A 23385-nucleotide genomic window follows, 5' to 3' on the forward strand; every position below is an offset into this window, starting at 1 on the left:
AAAGTCTATTAACTCACTAAGTGGTTTGAGAGCGAGCATTCAGGAAACAAAAGTGATGAGCGCTGACTTGAAGTTGAAGAGACGTATGAACTGCTGCTGAGCCTCACACCTCATCCAACAGCGACTGAAGGTCAAAGTTCAACGGGATAACGGAGAAACTCATAACGGCAAATGTCAGAACTCTCTCTCTCTCTCTCTCTCTCTCTCTCTCTCTCTCTCTCTCTCTCTCTCTCTCTCTGCCACTCTCTCGCAGGTGTGCTGCAGAAGGTGTAAAGTGTCAGTCAATGTACAGTTTGAGCCGCAGTCCCTCGGAATAAAATGATCAAATGTATTGAAGAAGCGCACAAGTAATCTTCAGAAAGCAGTAATTAAAGTATTCATTTTTCATCAATACTTGAAAAATGTCCGGAATCCAAACATTGTTAAACCAAAGAGCAACATGTTCTATCGCTACATGTACTTTCCCAGCTGTCCACAACAAAACTCATTCTTCCTTTTTTTCTCAAGCCCTTCTATACTTTTATCCAGTGCAAGCATACCAAGTGTGATCAAGAATTAGGAAACTGTCCTGATTTCCCACCAACACTTGACATGAAACGCATCTGACAAACACAGAATATGTTACAGACACAAAAACATTCAGGAAAATCTGATGCACGCAAACCATAGAGAAAAAAAAAGAAACGGAAGAGTGTAAAGCATAGATAAATGACAGATCAGAGCAACCCCTGGATTACTGCCATCTCCTAATAAAGCACATCTCGCAAAAAAAGAGACGTTCTGAAATCATATTCATTGTGGACTGACTCACTGAAGAGCAACCTTCAGCTGGGAGAAGGTCACTTTTCAGAGAGACGGAAAAAGGAAGAGACAGAAACTAACAAAAGCAGCTCAAACAGTTCATGTCTGTTGCAGAAATACATCTTTGGCTTGGAGCACTATCTGGAGCACTTTTAGCAGTCTTTTATTGAGAGGGTCTTTCAGACACTCCCACTGTCGTCTGGCCTTCCAGCCCCACATTCTCTTGGCAAAAAGGTTTTAACCTTATTTTTCAAGTTTGTCTCCCTCAAACTGTTGAATGCCTGGATAAACTAATACTTATACTTAAGAATGGAAGTACTCTTGTCTATCTTCCTGCCCTGTAGAAGAAAATGATCTACCATAAATGATCAATCATAAAGTGAGAATTTGCAATACAGCACAGAAAATATTTTATAATAAACTCTGCAAACGGGAAGTCACAATAACAGCAGCATCTCTTCAGAAGATTGAGCCCATTTGCACCACTTTTTCATAGGCGGTTAAAAAATGAGACACAGTGATTAACAATGTAAGCAATTTCAAAAGTAGCAAATCTACCCCATCTGCTTGGAAAACCCTCTAATAGAAACCAAAATATCCAAATTGGGTTCTTTGAATCATTTCTATTCTTTATATGAATTAAACAGTGAGCTTTGATCAATCAGTCTTTTTACATTGATAATGCACCTTCAATTATTAATAACTATTGTACTTTATCTGTTTTACATAATCTGCATTTGATCATTTTAACTATTATGCACTGTCAAATGTGTTGGTTTTTAAATGTGATGATGTGACGTCTGCTGCAGACTGCTTGGCCCTGTCACCCTTGTAAAAGAGATCCCAACAGACGGACAGACGGACAGACAGACAGAAGGTGCAGGGGGCAATGTCCCTTTTAAATGAGTTTATATTACTGAACAAAAAACAGAAAACAAATATTTACCCGTAATTGGATGCTTTGTGAAATTGCACCTCAGTCTGGTACCAACAGTCTGCATATTTTGATCAGCATGTCCTCAGAGGAAAGTGAGGCTCAGCGCTCACAATATAATTGAAAGCATTTTATGTCTCTCATGTCCAAGAAGCAAAGAATGGAACTCAAATTTACACAAACCGTTTCAAGTGAAAAGCCTCCACTTTCTTTGGGAGTAAATATCTCTGCTCACAATGAGAGCCGAGACCCAAAAGGAAAAACTATATTTGCATTTAGGAACATTGACTGAAATGGCACAGCCAACACAGCACCGTCACAAGGACGGTGAAAGCAGAATGGCAACAGCAAACACGTTTTGGAGTACGATGATATTACAATTAATATTTTCAATTACATTTCAGATTTGTAGTTATTTAAGTGTGTCTCACAATCCCGCAGAGTTTTGATGTGAGGACCATAACTTGCATTTCCAGTCTCCATTCCTGCAGTAAACCTTCAATTTCAGTTTCAATTACATTGTGATTTATGTGCTTGCTGAGTAAGAGTGAAACGCTACCATCTGCCAGCACGTTCATTTGAAATACAGTAGGAAATACCCCTCTTCTCTGCGTGCCAATTGGGGTGCTGAGGAAAAAATAAATACATAAACAAAAAGAGAGAAAGCCGGAGGTCCCCCGTGATAAATAGGCATGAAGAGGAAGCGAAGGGTGAAAATGATTTGCGATGGAGGGGTGGAGAATGATGCAGAAGGGGAGTATATGGTAAGAAAAAGGATGGATGAGGGCTGATAACAGACATTATTCCCCTCCAGCTGGGGTCTTTGTCTGGACACAGTCAGCTGTGAGAACAGCACATACGCAGAGTAAGAAAACACACACACACACACACACACACACACACACTGGTTCACAATGAATCGAATCTGCTCCATATGTTTTTGTATGACTCATTACTTTGTTATATCTCAGCATTTTTGAGTCTCCACTTATTCATCAGCTCAAGGCCGGGCACTACCACGCAACCCTTATAGCAGAGGCAGAACTATGTAGCAACAAAATACATGTTGACCGAGGGAAACAAGAGTCGAGTAGGTGATTAAAGAAATGGTGAAAGGAGTGAGACAGAAAGCAAAGAGATAATGAGACCTACAAGTGAAATGCCAGAAGGTGAGAAGAGGTTGACGTCAACAAAATCCACTGAAATTAGTTGGGATTGAGGGACACGATGAGAGAGAGAGAATGAAGTGACACAGATAAGATCTTCAGGGCAAAAACAGAGTGATGGAAGGAGAGAAAAGGAAATGAAAACTAAGACCTCAGTGCAAGTAAGGTTTCCATTCGTAGATGAAAAGTGACAAAGGTGCCTCTTAATACATTTTAATATTGTCAAACTGGGCAATTCCCATTAAGAAGGTGGGAGGTTTCTCAAGGTTGTTTACACTTAAATGTTCCAAACTGGGAAATTAGATTTTTTTTTTTTCCAACCTGGTAACTTTACAAGTCCCGACCTGCAAGAATGGATGGAGAGAGAGAGAGACAGAGAGGGAGAGAGAGAGAGAGAGACAGAGAGAGAGAGAGAGGGGGGGGGGGGGGAGAGATGAGTAGGAGGAGTAATGATGTCAGTGGAAGAGGAGCTCGAGGACGACAGGTGCTGTATATTCTGTGTATCCCTCCTGGTCTGGCCCCATCACTTTTTATTGCTTCACACATAAAAGTGTCATCTCTCATATTCAGCACAGCAGACATTGTAATATCACCTGCTGAGGTAATGCACCACCCCTGAAACGTTACTCTCTTCCCCTCTCACAGTCTTTAGTATTCCTGCTTTGTCTTTATCACCACAGTGGCCTTTTGGTCTTCTGCTTCCTCATCCTCACTCGTGCTCTCTTTCACTCCTCTTCCTCAGCCCTGTCCTTCTTCTCTCAGCACCTATTACCCTCACTTTCTTATTTTTTCCATCCAACAATTACTGTATGTGCTAAATTAGCCAAATTATTTATGTGATTTTCAAAAACAAAGTTCCAACCTGACAGTGGTCTGAAAGGTGGGTGTGGAATTAAATAGTGTGGATGTTGAGAATAACCATTTACATATTAAACCAGTCATATAAATCAACAGATGAAGGATAATTCCGAAGATCCTCAGTACATATGTTGCATGTGAGCTATATAAAAACAAAGACTTGAAAACATCTCTTCACATGTCAGTCTATTGTGTTTATGAGGCTTAACACTGACAGCTGAAAGCCCTTTAATATGCTCGACATAAACACATCCATTAGAATTATTTCTGCAAATAAATTAATATCTGACACATAACCTGCAATGTTACACTGCCCACTTTATGTACATGTACAAACACACACACACACACACACACACACACACACACACACACACACACACACACACACACACACACACACACACAGGCGAAGCTGCATATCAACACACTCTTCTGCAAACATGCGACCATTAGCGAACAGTCTTGTTCAACCCTAATGATGGACCCGTGGCTTAGAATCAGCAGTCAGAGCTATTCACGATGGCAGTAATTATACTGGTGCGCACACGCGCACACACACACACACACACACACACACACACACACACACACACACATACACACACACACACACACACGCACACACACACACACGCCTCGTGTCTGTTTGACAGCAGGGATTAGCAGGGAAAGGTGCGGCTAATGCACAATAACGAGACATCCAGCTTATCGTCCACAGAATCGTGTGTGTGTGTGTGTGTGTGTGTGTGTGTGTGTGTGTGTGTGTGTGTGTGTGTGTGTGTGTGTGTGTGTGTGTGTGTGTGTGTGTGTGTGTGTGTGTGTGTGTCAGATCTACAGCAAATTGCAAATTAACTGCATAATATTTTACACTTTAATGACTTTACCCACATAAATCACTGCCATCCGATGCCTCCACCACTGCTTTTTCTCGCCGTTTAATTTCTCTTCCCGCTCTTCCCTCAGACTTAAAAATAACCTGCACCAATCGTATTGTAGTTATTTGTCACTGATTTTTTTTTCAGGTGTTTGATCAAGAAATAAACCAGACTTGGCAGTTGAATTAAGATTTGAAATTTTAGTTGTTTTTCTGAAATTATAAACAAAACCAGGGATTCAGTGTTTAAAAATATAAAGTAAAAGCTCGTATGGGTTTCTGCATCGCCAGTGATGATAAACATCCTGCTTCAATGGTTTTATTTGAACATGTAAAAAAAAAAGAACAAAACTTTCTAAATCGTAAAGCCAATCTGGAAAACTGACCAGTGCTACATATTTTTTTCTCCAATCACTCATGATTTGATGTAGATCAGAGCTTTGTTGACTGTGCAGATGTTTCAAGTTTTCGAAAACATTTTCTCATTCAGTTTGTCTGTATTTATTGATAATTCTACGACATTAAGAGTACATTTGGAGCATGGACTTTCTTTTTATTCAGTGCTGCTCAGAAAGTCTTGTCAGGAGTGAATTTCAAGAACATGGACGTGTACAAGATAAAATAATTCAAGATACAATCCAAATACAGCAAATCAATGAAAAGATAAAAATGTTTTATCAAGCATTTGAATGTGGTAAGATGAGATTAAGCACATTTTCTAATGTATTCAGAAGGAGATTGTCTTCTTCCATGTTTTGAGTTGTTTTGTGGACACCAACTCCATATTATATACCTGAAATAATTCTATTTTGATCCCTGAAGCAGTTTAGCGGTGATTTTTTATTATTTTTTTGTGCATTTACAGGAACGTTCTGCCATCAATTACACTTTAAATTAAACTCTGCTTCTTTTGTGTCAGTACCTACATTACGACTTTAAATTTACAAAGCAGGAAGCTGTACATCATTAATATTTAGCTTGTTTGTTTTTACAGCCCATTCATATTCTGACAGGATCCTCTTGCTATGGGTGAGAGGGAGGCATGCATGTAGTCCAAAGGTAAACATCTTGATCCCTCTCTTGCAAACTTTCTCTCTCACATACCATCTATCTCTGTCTTCCTGTAATTTTTTCACCCTCTGTCTCCTCTGTTGCCATGGTAACTCGCAGTGCGGGGGCTGTGATGCGGCACACATCACACCCGTCTCGCTGAGCTCAGTGCAAAACAGGGAGAGGAAGGGAGACAGAGACAAATAGGTGACGGGGTGTTGGTGTGCGGGTTGGCTGGAGTTTGGAGACTATATCTTTAACTTCCTTTGAAGTGTCATTTTACACCCAGACCAAAAAAAAAAAAAAAAACTACAACAGAAAACAATGCAGTCAGCAAAGTTAAAACAACATTTTGTCTTCTCATGTTCAAGTGAATTGTGAACAAATTCAAACTACCCCCCCCCCCCCACACACACACACACACACACACACACACACACACACACACACACACACACACACACACACACACACACACACGCAGCAGTGCTAAACCTGGCTGCCACCCGCACACTGCTGTCTGTCAAGAGCTTTCAGGTGTTACAATTAATTACACACTGAAGCCAATCATATAATCTGACACTTTGATTAAGTCACCCAACATAAGCTCGGTTGTTGACAGAGTAATTGCTCATGAGTTAGAGCTCCACATTTAAAATATTGCCTGATTATGGTCCATCACAGGGAATAAACTGGTCTTATTCACAGTCTTTGATCAGTCACATTCACCTATTTACTCACATACCAGCTGACAGCTGCCATGCAAGGTGCTCACACGCCACTGAGAGATACTTGGGGTGAAGCCCAAGGAATTTCCACCAATGGTAGGTTTGGATGCCAACACTGACATTAGATAACAACTTTTCTTACAGTAATTGAGAAATGCAGTACAGGTAGCCAAAACATGTGTATTACCAATGATCTATTCCACAGGCGATGGAAGGAGAAAAGGCCGTTTTAATCACTTTTGAACAATAACATTTGTAAATTCATGAATGTTTTCTAAGGTGAAAATATTCAATACTTGCATAAAGTTAATTCAGAAAACACAAAGTAATCTGACCAAAAGATAGCTTGACTCTAGAGTTGAGGATTTTACAATGAATCTGGGATACCCAATAATAATTTAAGAACTACTGAAAATATGCGACAATTTATTAATTTAACTATATTTACATAATCAGCAATAACTCTAAGGGAAATCTGTTGAATTAACAAAGGGTAAACGAACAAAAACTGAATTCTATTAAATTGCTTTCTTTCTTATTATACTCACTAAGAGCTGTGTTACCTTTTGTGCCCTTCCACATAAAACAGAAAATCAAATCAAAATTCTTATAAGCACTGAAAATAGCAAATGATAAACACAATAATTTCAGAGGTTAAATGTTTGTTGTGTTATGTTATGTAACCTGCTCTTTCCATTAAATTCATCACCATATTCTTCATACAATCCAGTTAAAAAGCTCTGTCGTAACTTGGCTGGATAACAGTGAGGATTAAATGTTTGTCGCTCTCACGATGATAAAATTTGCCCATTTTGCTGTAAGAGAGATATTTCAATAAACATAAAGATTGGGTTTTAAATGAAAGCTGGCTCAATGATTTATTTATGGTACAAAAATGCTTGAGGCATGCACACGTTTCAAGACTTAGGTAAATGAAATGACTGCTCCATTGGAGGCTCATCTAAACATAATGAAAAGACGGCATAAAACCCGACAGTCCTTCTGTAAACGGCCTTCACAGAAGAGACATCAGTGACACTCCTACAGTAAAGTGGACATAATTTCTAACATTATGAAGCAGTAATAAAACCATTAGGCCATGTACCTGTAAATGAAAATGAATTCAGATACCGCTATCGACGACTCATGTTAAAAGGAGGGACGTTTCCAGGCAGATCACAAACTGTTTCAACTATTTCCTGCTTACTGTGATTACATACTTAAGAAAACAAATTATGAGAACAAGAATGATGTCTTTTATTGAAAAACTTGCAAAGATTGTACTGCAGCATCACAGGAATGCAGAAATTGGCACATCATAGGCATTTTAAGTGCTGAAATGAGCCATTTTGCCATCATGTTGCCTGTGAGGCTTATTTTACTTGTGTACTTTACAATTAAGTGATTGCCTTTAAGAACTACCGTTTATAGCGGGCATACGAGGTGTTTGTGTAGCCATGACAGTGACACACCACAGTAGCATCTGGTTATGAACTTGGTGGGTCAACTTGCAGTTTCACATAAGCAGCGCACCGTTCTTGTCCATAAGGATTCACACCAAAACCTGTGAGTTTAGTCTGTCGCCTGGCCTGTTCCCAACAGTCTGCCAAAATGTTTCATTAGAGAATATAAATATGACCGATTATCAACACAAGATTTTATATTGAATTAACTAGACCTTTTGCGAGGGAGGTTCCTGTCCTCTCGGCGCACAACCAAGCCTTCCATTAAAAACAGAGTTGCAGCAAATTGATGGATGAACGAGTCACATCTGGTGCTTGTCCGGGATAAAACAAGCATTGTGCAGAGCGGCGTGAATCTCCCCAGACGCCATGGCATTGCCATGTCACGCCATGTCACACCTTGTAGTAAGGCCAGACAGTCACTCATCAATCGCCAATCTACAATCAAATCACCAAGTCCATTTATCCTTTATTCTGGGTTTATCTAACTTAAAGTCAAGAAGAGCAGGAGCAGTTCCCAGACAACTTGCCACAATCATAAAGGACTTTACATCTCATCTCGGTGTAACATGAAAGGTTCCACCTCATCTCAAGCAGCAAGCTTGACGAGACTCGAACATTTATTTATCCATCTTCTATACCATTTAATCGGGTACAAGGTCACAGGGCGCTGGGGCTAATCCCAGTTAAGTATGGGTGAGGGCAGGGTAAACCCTGGACAGATCGCCTGTCCATCACAGCACAGACACACACACACACACACGCACACACACACACACACACACGCACACACACACACACACACACACACACACACACACACACACACACACACACACACACACACACACACACACACACACACACACACACACACACACACACACACACGTTCACACCTAGGGCCAATTTAGGGTCACCGATTAAACCCACATGCACGTTTTTGGACCGGAGGAAACCAGAATAACCGGAGGAAACCCACGCACACATGGGGTTGACCACTGCTCAAACCAACGGCTGCAAAAGTTTGCTTATTCAAAATATACCTGCACACTCATATCATGTGGTGGATAGTTGTCAATCACAAGGGAAACACACAATCAGTCATGTACAATTAGGAGTAATTAACATGCAATATCCACACAGAAACGTAGGGAGCCTCATACCATACATGACTCATACATTTTTTTCTAGCTGTCGGAGTGCGAACCACCAACCGCCTTGCCGTCCTGTACTCGATCAATTTATCTTTCTGTTATACCCCCCCAGTCTCCCAGGCAACCTAAAAGTGGTGGTGAATAACCTTCTTAATATTCATCTGCGTGAATGAACTTCGGTTCACGACTTCCATGTTTCAACTCGACGACACTTTCTGAGAAGCCAGCATGAGTCTATTTCCTCAAAAGATTTGTAGGAGTCTGCCAAGGCAGCCCACTCTCACTTAATGTTTCATTTAATTCGATGGCCCATTTCTCTCTGTAACCTATTAACACATTATGCAACTGAACAAATGGCCTCATGCGATGAACTGATAACAGTATCTGTTTTACTGAACATGTCAGAAAGTGCCAGAGTAGGAGAAAAAAGGTGGTTGTTTAATAATAACACAAGGATGAACCGCTTTTTGTCTGCTGGCTTGTTATCCCATTTTTTTCAATTGCACATACTCATATCTACAGTAAAGCAGGAAATCAGTGTTAAAATATGGTTACCGACAAAAGCTTTAACAGCTTCCGACTCTCCATATTCACATTTTTTGTTTCACTGGGGGGTCTGGAGCCTTTTCTCTAAGGCAGTACAGTTCATATTTTTCTTAATTACCTTTGCCTGGCGTGGAGTCGGAGCTAAATTAAGGGCCAATTCATTTCCTGTCCAGACACTCCAGGAGATAGTAGAGCATTTCTTCACAGATACCCTTACAAATGTGTGATGGATGAAAAGCAAGTGTGCTGAGGCAAAGGAAGAAAGAATGAACAATGTTGTCGACGATGGAAATAATGGAGAGGAAAGAGTCAAGGATGAAGATGGAAACAGTTAGAATTGAGTCTACTACAAACATCAGGCTGTGGTTCAACTTTGTATAAACTACATTCCAGGGTAAGAAAATGTGCAGTTGACCGAGTGTTCACTTAACGAGAGCACATCTCAGAAATGAGACTGCAAAAAAAAAAAAAAAAAAAAAAAACGTAAACCCTTTTGATCCTGTGTGGATTACAGTTATAACAACCACAAAAAGGATTATTTTTTTTCCATGCATTGGGGTGTGTGCATTTGTGTGAGTGTGTGCGTGTGTAATCATGTGCGTCGAGCCGCTGGCCTGACGTAACAGCCACTTTAATCCCACACTGTAAGTCTCAGAAAATGAGCAGCAAAAAAAAAAAACTATACCGAGAGCTCATAACAGACTAATAGCACGAACAACACAAATTGTTGTACCAACACAGATGAAAATGCGCATATATTCACACAAGGAGAGGTAAATATTTCCTCTGGATTAACCCCGTTGTGCCACCCTTTTCTACTACTGCTGTCTGTCCGTCTCCTCCGTCTGTCTGTCTGTCTGTCTGTCTGTCTGTCTCCCCCCTCTGTTCCTCTAATTCCAAGCACTTTTCCCATTGGAGTGCTGTAAGAGGATAAGGCCATTCCCTGTGAGAGTAATAAGAGGATGAATATGTGTGCGTAGGTGTCTTTGTGAGTTTGAATGTGAATAAATGTGTCTCCGTGCACAGAAATGCTGCGATGGTCAGTCAGTTAGTGTGCCACAGAGTAGAAGGGTGTTTGTGACTGTATTTGTGAAAGTGTGTGAAACATCATCACTGTTTCTGTATTATGTTGGCTGAGTGTGCTGTGTGCAAATGCCCGTGCCCACGGGTCCGCCCTACATAGACAAAACCTCTTAATTCCCTGTCAGGGGACTCCCGAGAGTTGAGACACCATGAGAAATTCTATACATTCTTTTGTTTTTAATGCTTTTTTTTTTTTTTTTTTTTTTTTTATCGAGTCAAGTGATCACAAGCATTCATTAATCAAACTGTGTCTCACAGAAAGAACACAAGGGGGAAAAAGATAAAGAAGTTGTGCAGCAGCAGATCTGCCCTTTTTTCAAATAAGAATTGTATGCTCATCTGGTCAACTTTTTTCCCCGGGTAATAACAGGATAGCTGCATCTGTCACTCCTTAAATTATTCAAATTCTGACCTTCCTTATACTGAGTTTCGTTATTATAATTATAATGCAGAACCACTGATATGTTATTTCTTTTCATATCTGTAAGAGCTGCTTTTCTGACAGGGATTTCAGTGGATGGTTCATTCATGACATGGTCTTTTGAAGTAATATTTTCTAAGTCCAATTTTAACTAACATTTTCACACAAGTTCATTCTTGAAGGTAAACAAAATCCCACAGGTTAGATTCCTCATGTTTGGTGCAGCACTTTGCTTACATTTTAAAATACATCAACATGAAGTGCTTCCTTCTCACATTGATTGGTGAAGGCATGACAGTTTTTGCTTGGTGCGATCATAAATGATTGTAAAAGTAAAAAATATTCAGCTGCCTGGGTTTAATTCTGTTGCTAAAAATACCTCCCAAATGTAATGCAACAGTAGTGCAAGGTCTCTGCAGCATTATACTTATCACAGGGTTTTGGTGATGTGTGGTGTAATGTTATTTGAGCAGATTCAACATCCAATAATAAGAAATCATAGTAAAAATATCCCACTGTGGACCCTTTCCTAGAGGAAATGGCCACAATAAGAACTGTCAAACACCATAGCAACAACATATTTCGATAAAAGTGGCCACTGAAATATAAACCCAGAATCAGAATCACTTTTATTAATAGCAAGCACATGTGTCATTGTCCCTCATGGAACCATATTAATATGATTTTCGGAAAAATTAGGGGTATCAGCATAAAGTGAGGCTATTGCGCTTTTTAAGATGGTAAACTTTCGAGGTGTAATGAGCAAATTATGAGTAAATATACTGTTCTTCAACATACTGAAGTGCGGTGTGTTCTTTTTGAACAACTCGTTATGAGTTTTTTTTATACTTTATTTAATTCTAAACAAAATGTATTTGATTACATTTAAGTGTGAATAACAGAATATTTTTCACACAAAGTATAAAATGAGACATATTGAAGGCTCATTTGACTGCGATACGATAAAGGGTTAGACTCTGACAGCAATATTTTTGTTAAGATTGAAAAGTATTTTGTTGTACGTTGATCTTTTCACCTTTAATATGAGGACACTTCATGTAATTGTGTAGTTGAGCCATTTCTGTTTAAAAAAAGATCTGTTAAACCTTCAGTTGTAAAACAAACAAAGCATGTGAAACTGCCTTGCTTTACGTTTTTCATGTTTGAGAGTCATTCTCACTTTATGGAATGAGATCATTGCTATAGTCTGTTCCTCTCAGTGCTCTCTCCTTCTAATACCAGTGAGGAAGCACACTGCAAGCATTCTCAGCACCCGAAGAATTAATCTGAAAAAAACCAAAAAAAAACATTGCACTAATTATAAAGGGCGGATTTATGCATGGGCTGGAAAAATGTTAAATTGCTGAAAAAATAAGCCTCCTCTCTTCTTCTCTCATTAGCAAAAAAGCAAACATGGAACAAAAAAAGTAAGGAAGCAGCTTATTACTTTTTCCTGTAGTTGTTTATTCTGTTGCTGGTTAAAATGAGAAACATAATTAGGGGAAGATCAGACCAGATGAGTCAGAGAGCAACATGATGACAGCATCATGTTAGACTTGGCAGTCGTCATGTTTCTGAGCTCTGAGTTTGAGACTCAACAGCACCACTGTAGATGAGATAAGACTCTCAGCTTCATCTTGATTAAGGATGTGTAAACAATTAATCTCTTTATGCAGCGCGTTGTAGAATCAAGAGAGTGAAGGTAAAAATGGAGGGGGCAACAGAAAGAGACGGATGGTGACAGAAGAAGATGGAGTAAGACCTGTGAGTTGAATAAGAATACATTCGTTCATACTGGGTAGTTTCAGTTCAATGGCCTTTTGATTGGCTGCTCAACAAAGCCGACAACAGAAAATGAAAGTCAAAGTAAAGTTTTATTGGAGTTTAAAATGTGAAGACATAAACCTACTGCCAGTGTGCTTTGATATGTAGTTGACACTTTTGGCACCAAGGAAGACAAGAAATCCAAGAAACTATATTTCTCCGTTGGATTCAGAAGGAAACAGTTTGAAGTGGCACAATAAAAAAAATATCAACAAAGGTGATCAAAGAATAATGTTTTCAAAAGCTCACATGTCACATGTTTTAAAATATAGTTAGATTTCTAACACTATGTCTCACAGTGAAGCCCCTCTGACGTCGTATATGAAAATAAAGCTGGTATGTTGGTAAGGTCAACCAATATTAATGTTGAACTGGTCACTAGTCCATCACAGACAACCACACAACCTCAGTTTCAGAGCAATTTCAGAGTCGTTTAACCTCAAAGGCTATTTTTTACTTTAGGCAGAAATCAGACCAAACCCATAGGGGAACATGTAAAGTCCACACAGAAAGACCCCACAACCATCATCTAACCAGAGATATACCGTAGATGTTGTGAGGCGAGAACACTAAACACTACACCAACATGCAACAGCCTTCATTTCAATTTGATTCACTTTATTTATCCCCGATGGAAAATTTACAAAAGGCTTGCACACAGGTTCAGACATACAAACAATCGAGATACACATTGCTGGAAAGTCTTTTCAATGACAGACTAAAAATATTCAAGAAAACCTCCTGAAGATCAGAGCAGAATGCTTCTTTCTTAACTTTGGCCTAAGGAACTGCAACATATAAGGAAATACAACCTGAAAAATGAGAATTCACTAAAGAATACTCCAGCGGACAGTAGGATGGATGTGAGTTCACTCAGAAAATATGCACAAAGAAATACAAATCCCTTTAAGATCGATTAATGATTTGACGACTAATTATCTCAAAGTCAGCTCTGAAGATAAGCCTATAATTTAGTCCTGGAGCTCGATGGCCCCGTTACCCCATGTTTTACATCACTAGCACACTTTTCCATGATGTCAGAGACATTGTCCAAAACATACGATATACAGTATTTGTACATGCATTTGTCTCTCTATGAATTTCCAGAGAAAAGTCAAACAATAATTAGTGATTTCTCTAAGTTTAGCCATGAAACCATGAAGCGATGGTGAAGCACTCACAGCCTCATAGACATAAAGTAGCTTACAGCAGCATGAGTGTAGCTCCACAACTGATGGGAAAAATACACATTTATGATGGTGATGAAATACATTGCACATGTAACAAGTTTCTCTTACCTCCTCCATCCTTTTTATCTAGCAATCATCAAGTGCAACATTATTCCCTTGTGTTTAATTACCAGCAGTCTTATATTGCAAAGCAATGAAAAGAAGGAGCAGACATAATATCCATTGATTCAACAATTAATTGACAGGAAACTGCGTGGCCAATAAGGGAAAAAAAATATAACGTGAGGGAACGAGATAATAAGTCGTTACCTCAAGTTAATAAAGTCAGAGATCAAGATAATTGAATTCAAGTAACTTGATCACATATTAATATGAGGGAACGACTTATTATTTCATTCCCTCGCGTTATTTTTTTTTTTTCACCAATGTCACCTTCATCCCCATCTTTTTTTCTGTTCTGGACACTTTGAGATCAAATGATGTGGACCACATTAGATGTTGGTGTTTTCTAGCTAAACCATGTGAATTATATACACTCATCTTGGCCCAAAAAGAGAGGATGTCTGCCGATTCATGTATCCCCCTGTTTGCCAGAAATTAATGAGCTTAGGTCATATTTTTCAACCTTTTGGCATTACATTGTGAATTTCTGCTCCCCTCACTTTATTTCTGGATGTGCCTCAATCAAATATTTCAACATAAATGGGGATTGAGGTGTGCAATGGTAAAACACAGCTCGACAGCCGTTTCCATGGCAACCGATGTAAACATTCTTTCACATGAAGCACCATTAAAATACACATCCAATATCTCCTAACAGACTGAATTAAACCTAGGATTTTTGTGCATGTGTATCATATGTGTGAGTGTTGAAGACCTGTGATTGGTTGCAATGTGCCCATGTCAATGAAAGTGCAGATAAGTCCCAACTGCACCGGTGATGCATAAATTACACTGCTGCTGTAAGCAATTTCCTGTCCATGTCTGACATGATCCCTTATACTACCATCATATATTATTGTGACACACACACAGAAGTATGCATATGTTAAAGCCGGCGTGCCCTCCGTTTTGCCCTCAACTGCCAATCTGTGCCCCCTTTCAATCATCTTCCTGGTTCTTCCCCGTTGCTCATCTCTCTGAATCCATCGCTCCACTCCTCACCGTTGCCCCACTCTAGTCTTTTATCTCATCTCTGCACCTTACAGGTGTACATCCAACTAAGAAAATAAATCTTTTTAATTGGCAGGCTGCACAAATACATCATGAGCCACTCATTTTAACATGGCACTTTAATGTGAGATGCCTCTTTTCAGCTCCTCTCAATAGAGTCACAATGAAGTGCAGTGTTGGCGCACAGCTGCGGTGTGAAGTGGGACACTGCAGGGGGTCTGACTTTGGGTAAACGATCAGCTCAAGTCCATGTGATATATCATGGTGCCACCACTGTGACAAAAAACAACTTGATGCATAGTGAGCCTGTGACAGTGCGAGGAGATGAGATTAAACCAGAAAAGAGTTACATGCCATTGGAAAATAAATGGTCAATCAAAGAAAGAGGAATACAGGAAAAGAAAGAGGTAGAAGATGTGTTCGCAACAGGTAAAAATGCCATCAGTATGAATGTTCAGAAAACTGGACACAATTAACAGCAGTCACACACACTTTTAAAGACGCACCCACGCATGCACAGAGCCATTCACATGAAGACATGCGCATGCGCCTCATATCACCCCAGCTGCTGCGCCGGGTTCATCCTAATATGGTCTGAGTATTTCCATGGCAACAGCCGACAGAAGGGGTACAGACTTGTGCGGGATGATCTTCGAGAGAGAGAGAGAGAGTGAGAGAGTCTGCTATTTGACTTTTGATTCAAACTATTCGGTTTCAGTTCATTCCACAGCTCAGTGGGGAAATCTGCCTCGTATGGAAATGTGAAGAACCCAGCGTTCGCTGCATTTCGGTTTATCCCGCAGGACTGCTTAAACGGCAAGGCTGTAAAATTAGGAAAAAATGGCTTCTGCCATTATGTAACGGAAAGCACACAACAGAAAGCGTAACATATAACTAGAAAGCTCATAACAAACCTTGCTTTGGAACCAAGCACAGAAAAAGTCACAGCTATTATCCATGACTGACTGCGGAGCTGGAAGATGGCAGCAAAGGGAATGTAACATTTTACTTAAGTGGGACCCAACAAAGATTTATTCATGTTATCACTATGATCTAATTTGATTCCACAAAGAAGAGGATGGTGGTCTTGGAGACAAATAAAAGAGGCTATTAAGTCAATTTAGAGGAAAAACAAATGTGTGACAGGCTGTGCATTTGTGTCTACAAGTGCGTGCGTAGATCTGTGATAAGTTTGTGAGTAGGGGGATGGTTTATGTGTCCCATGAGGTAATAGATATTTATCTCATCCCAGCTATTCATTAATGGTCCTGAAGCCCTGTGGCACCACAAGGAATTATATAACAAAAGCAATCAATATACTCAGGCAGGAGTGCAAGTGCATCTCCATGGCTGCAGGGGGTATTTACTATTACTGGTCTGAGAACCTGAATTACCATTACAGGGACGAGTTATCCTTATGTGGACAATGTATAAAGTACGGTATATTGTAATGTTTCAAGAGATACATGTTAGAGAGATTTGGATTAGGGAGCTACTTCGTTTTACCCACAACAGGATAGCGTTGCCCTCCGTCAAAAAAAATTATTTCTAGCCTTTTGATTTATTTGCCTTGATATCTGAACATGTTTCTGTCCAAGAAAGTCGGGGTTTGAATTAGATGCAGGATTTTGTAGGCGGTTTGGACAGCCATTTCAAAAAGAAATGCTGCATGTGACACAGTGACGACAAAAGGCAAGATTCAAATGGCATATCTGTATTAATATATTGAAATACTTGAAAAAGTTTTTTTGTTTGTTTGTATGCTAAAATAGTTTTTGCATAAAACATTTGCATGATGCCCTGAGGCAACAATATGAATGTTTAAAGATGTTCTAGAGCAACATACTCAGTGTTCCTGATGCACTATCGAAAAACAATTATAGAAAATGGACATTATATACTACATTTTATGGCCTTGACAACCCTGGCTATGCAAGTTAGGCTCCTTTCAACAGACAGCGAGGACTCTGGAATCCTAGAACTTAAGGACTACAGAATGAGGTTCCAGTTGGAAGTCAGGTTACAGTCAGAGGTCAAAATAATACATGTAACAAACATATTAGTATATCTGGATGTGCTTGTGCATATTTAGATGCTTAATTAATGCATACAAAGAAGCACTTCATCCATTGAAATGTGTTGTGTCCTTATTTTCTTTTCTGAACCGAAGAACCAGAGGGTGATAGTAAATCTATTGTTGTTTGACAAGTGATTAACAAGTGTTCCTCTCATCCTTGGGCTTGCTCAGGAAAGAACCGGCTCGACTGGTACCGTTTGCAGCAACAGACTAGTCAATTTAACACTGATGCTGAACTGAGGAAAAACAGACAAGGATCAGTCAAGACCATTGTGGGTGGGGAAACAACTGTGCATGCAATGAAAGTGAAATGATAAACCCTTAATCAGCTGTCTTAATAACTACATAGGTGTGTATTCAACAACTGAGGTAAACAGATGGATGTCAGATGCAGATTGACATACTGGAGCTACAACATCTACATGTGTTGCTGTGATCTTTTGATGGGGTACTTCACAACAGGGTTTATAAAGGATTATATTTTTCTCTAAAAGGAAAGCCAGAAAATTTAAAGCGTGGGACTCATTTATACTCTGACACTGCTGATAGTTTCTGAAATGACAATTGTACCTCAAAGTTGTGATACATGACACTCGCAGGGAACGTGCATTGTTGAATGTGGGCCTGGAGCCGATCCCCACTATGGGTGAAGACCAATACAACGAAAATGCAAATTAATTGCCTGCAATATTTTGGAACTTAATCATTGATCCCCTTGGCCAAACGAGTTTACATTTACTCATTCCTTATTTTCCCACTGTAACACAATCTGCTTTATCATCTTCTGTGTGCCCATCGTTGTACTTCATCATAACTATAATCTCTTTGTTGTTTAAGATAAGTGATTATATTGTGATTATATACTAGTTATTATGGGAGAATCCAGGGTGTCTGCAGTATGACCATCTTATCACAGAGAGGACGTACCATCAGTGACATGAGCTTTTAGGTACACACACCGACCATGCAAGATAAATCAACTGAATGGCTGCCAGATACTGAAAGATGAAGTTGTCTTGGAAAAGGAACCAGAAACACTTACATGTTGTACATTGTATGACAACTGTACACTCATGACATCAAACTAAATGCAAGAGAGGTTCAAACAAGTATGTGCCCATCTGGGTTGGTCCGAGGTTCCTTCCACTGACCTCCTATAAGCTGAGTCTCTCATCTCCATGTGGCCATCTCTAGTGTACAACTATAGCCTGCTTATGATGCTTATGTTTACCAAGGCTTATGTTAAATGAACTTCCCTAATCAGGACAGACTGGACTGAGACAGACAAGTACAAGATGTACTGTGCAAAACATCCATTTTAACAAGCCATTAAGTTCTGTAATCATCCTTGGCGAGGCATCTTTCAGCTCCTACACTGTGAGATGCTGAGATGATCTGTGTAAGAGGATCACTGTGCCAATCTATTGTGAAGCACTTTGAATTGTACCGACCTGCTTGGAAAGTGCAATATAAAGTAACCTTCCATTGAATGATTGAATGTAAACGGTTTCCTGCACACAAATAAAAAGCTAAATGGTAAACGTTTGTTTACAAGACAATATACAATTGTCCTTTTCTCAAATCCTCATCAAAACATACGTTTGGACAAACATTTCACAATATTTTTAAACTGTAAGCAAAATGCACAGATGTGCTAAATAGGGATGCTCGATATTGGCTTTTCTACCGATATCCGATATTCCGATACTGTCCAACTCTTAATTTCCAATACCGATATCACCGATACCGATATATGCTGGCTTTTTACATCAAAACTGTTAGGTAACAACAACATAAAATATCTCCTACTGTGGAATTAACACATTATGCCAAATTTTATTGTGATGCCCCACTGGATGCATATGTGAATCAAACATGGCTTTCCAAATGTACACACTGAGAAAAATAAGAGAACAACAACTTAAATAATGGAAAAAAGTGCCATATTTATTTAGTGTTAGAGAGAAACCTCAACAACAAACTCAACAACACCACAGACAATATTAAAAAAAAGGAAGAGGCATATCTTCAGTCCATTAGTTGTAAACAGTCAATGAATGAATAACTGGCCAACACTTGTCAAATAATATACTCAAACTGGGCTCAATCTCTTTTAAGAGTAACAAAATAGTGCAAATATAAACAAGAAAGGCACAGAAATGCTCACAAAATTAAAACAGCCCTCCTTTAAAGTGCAACTAAAACAAAGACTGAAGTTGACTCGTCCATATAACTGGTCTATTTCTTTTTCCCATGTCCTCATGTGTAAGAGGTAGATTTTTCTGTATGAATACAAGCATCTCAGCATTGTCGCAATGTCTGCGATTTCTCTTCTCATCAATGATGTGGGCAACAGTGCTGAACAGTGGTTCACTGTCAACACTGGTGCAGGGTGCAGTCAGGTACTGGTACCAGTGCTGAACACTGGTTCAGTCAACACTGGTGCAGGGTGCAGTCAGGTACTGGTACCAGTGCTGAACACTGGTTCACTGTCAACACTGGTGCAGGGTGCAGTCAGGTACTGGTACCAGTGCTGAACACTGGTTCAGTCAACACTGGTGCAGGGTGCAGTCAGGTACTGGTACCAGTGCTGAACAGTGGTTCACTGTCAACACTGGTGCAGGGTGCAGTCAGGTACTGGTACCAGTGCTGAACACTGGTTCAGTCAACACTGGTGCAGGGTGCAGTCAGGTACTGCCCCAGCAGGGAAGAGGGCCTGGTTGAGCCTCCAGTCCTCCACGGACATTTCATTGACCGGGCTTCTCCTTCTTAGCCACGAGTCTAGCGTGTTGTATTTGTTGTTGGTAAACGTCATCAAGCGCGTACCCGTAAACGTCCCATGCTGCGTTCATGCAGACTCGGAAATTCCAATATCGGTTGTAAAAATCCGATACCGATATTTCCAAATATTACATTTTTAAGTCATTATCGGACATCCCTAGTGCTAAAACATTAACAACTTTTTGTTGATTGTACGACTGAAATCCTACCCCGCACAACATCTGAACATTGTCTCATCATTTAAGCCCTTACATGTGAAATGATCCACTCAGTTGTTGCAATTTATAAGACGTGCGCTCCAGAAATATTAACAAACTGGAATGTCTGTGATGTCGGCTAAATTAGACAGTGATAAACTTGAAATTACAATCAAGCCAAGAATCAATAATCCTGTGAGAAGCTTCCCTACAAACACATGGTCAAAAGTAAAAAAAAAAATTAAAAAAAAAACATGCTCACGCGTCAATAGATACTTTAACAATAATACTTAGTTGACAAAACTATAACTGCAAACTTTACCTGCATCCCCGAAGGGCAAAAAGATGACTGTGATGATGATGATGATGATGATGATGATGATGATGATGATGATGATGATGATGATGATGATGATGATGATGAGTGAGATGAATTCTGGAACCGGTGATTTAGTTACAGCTCACTGAAGGAAAGTGGAACAGAATTGAAAAGAATTACATTAGTGGCATTTGAACAGTAATCACATGATTTCTGTTTCCTATCCAATAATATCTATTTGGAAGCTTTTTTTTGTTGAAAATTGGCCTGCAAAGGTGTTAAAATCCTTATTCATTCCATCTCAATTATAAAGTTGGCATGGCAACTAAAGTCTAAAGGAGCAGCTTTTATGTAGACACACCCGCCCGCACACACAGATATAGATCAAATGTGTTCATTTCAAAGGTTATTTGTGAAAATTAAATCACGTGGGGTTTGTTTGGGATTTTAAAATTTTTTTTAAGAACAGAACAACCTGTGTGTGGTTCTGGGAATTCATAAATAACAACAGTGTCCGTAAAGAATACAGTTAAAATCACTCAATACTTAAATAGCAAAAATGTGCAGTTTCACAAGTCATAACACATAGTTGTTATGAGTAAATTGAAACATGATGAGTTTCCAAAAATACGGACCACAATTATCTCACACCCAGAATCAATTCACACATGTCTGTTTAGACATACACCTCCAGTGTGCACATCATTCTTGTGTTTTGGAAGACTTAACCAACAAAGCAAGATGTGATTCTAAAGTGGAGTATTTTTTTTAACTATTTTACAGTAACTGAGCATGAAGAGCTGAACATTTAAAAAGCATGGGTGACACACGCTTGTGGCTTATGTATAAATACGCAGAGGAGCAACCTGATGTTGTTCTGTTCAAAAATCTGTTCAAGTCTGAGGTGAGCCAATGGAGTGCTGTTTCTCAAAGCGACTCGTTGTCCTACCCCGGGGCCGGGAGAGAGCTCCAGGGAGACACAAGAGCATCAGGGGGTCAGGGGGATATTATTTTCCAGCCTGATTTCCATTAAAAGAAATCCTCATAAAAAGAAAAAAAAGTGATTAATTATGTCACGAGGACAAATATTTAGAGCGCAATGGAGAGTAGCCAAACTCAAAAAAAGTTTTACAAAAGAAATACTATATTGCAACAGACTACAGATAAAAAATTGCCGGACGTTTCAAATAAAAGCATTTTGTTTTAAAATGTAAAAAAACAACAACTAAACACTTGGAAATCAAGGCATTCAACTAAAAATCTACTTATTGTGAGCGAAAAGAGGCCTAAACTGATGTTTAGTGGTTCAATTGGAGAAGAAGGTCAGAGGGACCATTGTTGTATTCTGACTGGCAAGGTAATTGTTTTCACTTGTGTTCATGTCGTCCCCGAGCACCTCTGGAGGAGGCCTGATCGATCCAATCACAACGTGTCTGGGTTACATGTCGGGGGCCTGTTGGTACCTGTCCGACAACTGTACTTTCATGTATTTAAGTGCTATCAGATTGCAATCTGACTGCAAATGTTCGAGACCATTAGACAGTTATCGTATAAGCAAGACCTCCCAGCAGCCCTTGGCAGCAGAGGCAGCCAAATTTTACTGAATTTATTACTTCCACTTCTGTCATAGGAAATCAATTACTGCAAAGCTATTAAATAAATCTTATCTAACAACCATTTTGATTACAAAAGAAGACATGCTTTTTATCAGTCCAGCTCAGAACAATAAATTCTAGCGATTTGCTTGTTATGCTTGTTATTCAATTCCTTAATGGAAATTAATGGAATAATAAAAACAATATGCCACAAAATCAGGATATAAAGCACTCGTCAGCTTCTGTGAACCATTTTACACAAATCTCTCACAGACATCAGTCATGAACATCTGTGAATTTGTGCAGTAACGCTGGTCAAAGAGCTGCTGGATGCTACTTTGATGTGTGATCATCACTAGCTGGATGGACATTTTATGCAAAAGAGAGACCTGAAACTAGTTTGAAGTACATTTCCAAATGCCAGGCTTCCATTTTATGCTAATAGATCAGCTCCAATGATTACTGTCATTATCACTTAATCTACTGATTATTTTCTTAATTTATCATTTGATGAATGAAAATTTTAATATCTGTCAAAATATTCCAAAGCACAGCATGGTTCTTTTAATTTCCAAAAAAGGAGAATTAAAATATATGAGATGACAACAAACTGTGCTGTATTTTTGACATAAATCCTGAAACATTTCAGAGACTAACTTACCAAAATAATAGTCCTTTTGTTTGAAAGGAGAAATCAATGGACTAATCGTTGCCACTCCCAACAGCTCTGTTCACAGTTACTGTGAACAGTACAGTAATCATCTGTTTTTGTTTGAAGTGAGTTTTCCTTAATTGATTCCAATAGTTTTCTGCCTATCAGGCCCATCCGAACATTAAATGGAAGAAATCAAGAATGTGCTGGAACATCTGAGTCGTTCATGTGGAGTGTGTAAATGATGCAGCATCAAAATGCAGAGACTGATCTTCTCTGAAACAACCTTGTGAAATCGAGCTCCATCAACACCACACAGATCCACTTTGTCGCCCCACTAACCTGCCGATGAGGAGGAATTTCCCGACCACTCCCTGACGTCTCATCGCCATGAGGATGTTGCGGACGGTCATGCCTTCGCAGAAACACGCCACCACTCTGGCCTTGGGCAGGTGGGCCCTCAGCCTCTCCAGCAGTCGATCAAAGGTCTGCT

General features: G+C 39.5%; 1 protein-coding gene across 1 annotated transcript in view; it reads right to left on the reverse strand.

The window, feature by feature from the left end:
* grm5b (glutamate receptor, metabotropic 5b) overlaps nt 1-23385 on the reverse strand; it is a gene marked incomplete at both ends in the record, with an annotated part of 62998 nt that overhangs the window by 27181 nt on the left and 12432 nt on the right. The window contains one exon of the mRNA XM_080505751.1: nt 23235-23385. This exon is cut by the window's right edge and continues 24 nt beyond it. Coding sequence (XP_080361877.1) covers nt 23235-23385 — 151 coding nt within the window. The remainder of the gene's footprint in view (nt 1-23234) is intronic.

Source organism: Blennius ocellaris, assembly GCF_963422515.1.
Source record: "Blennius ocellaris genome assembly, chromosome: 2".
NCBI classification, from domain to species: Eukaryota; Metazoa; Chordata; class Actinopteri; order Blenniiformes; family Blenniidae; genus Blennius; species Blennius ocellaris.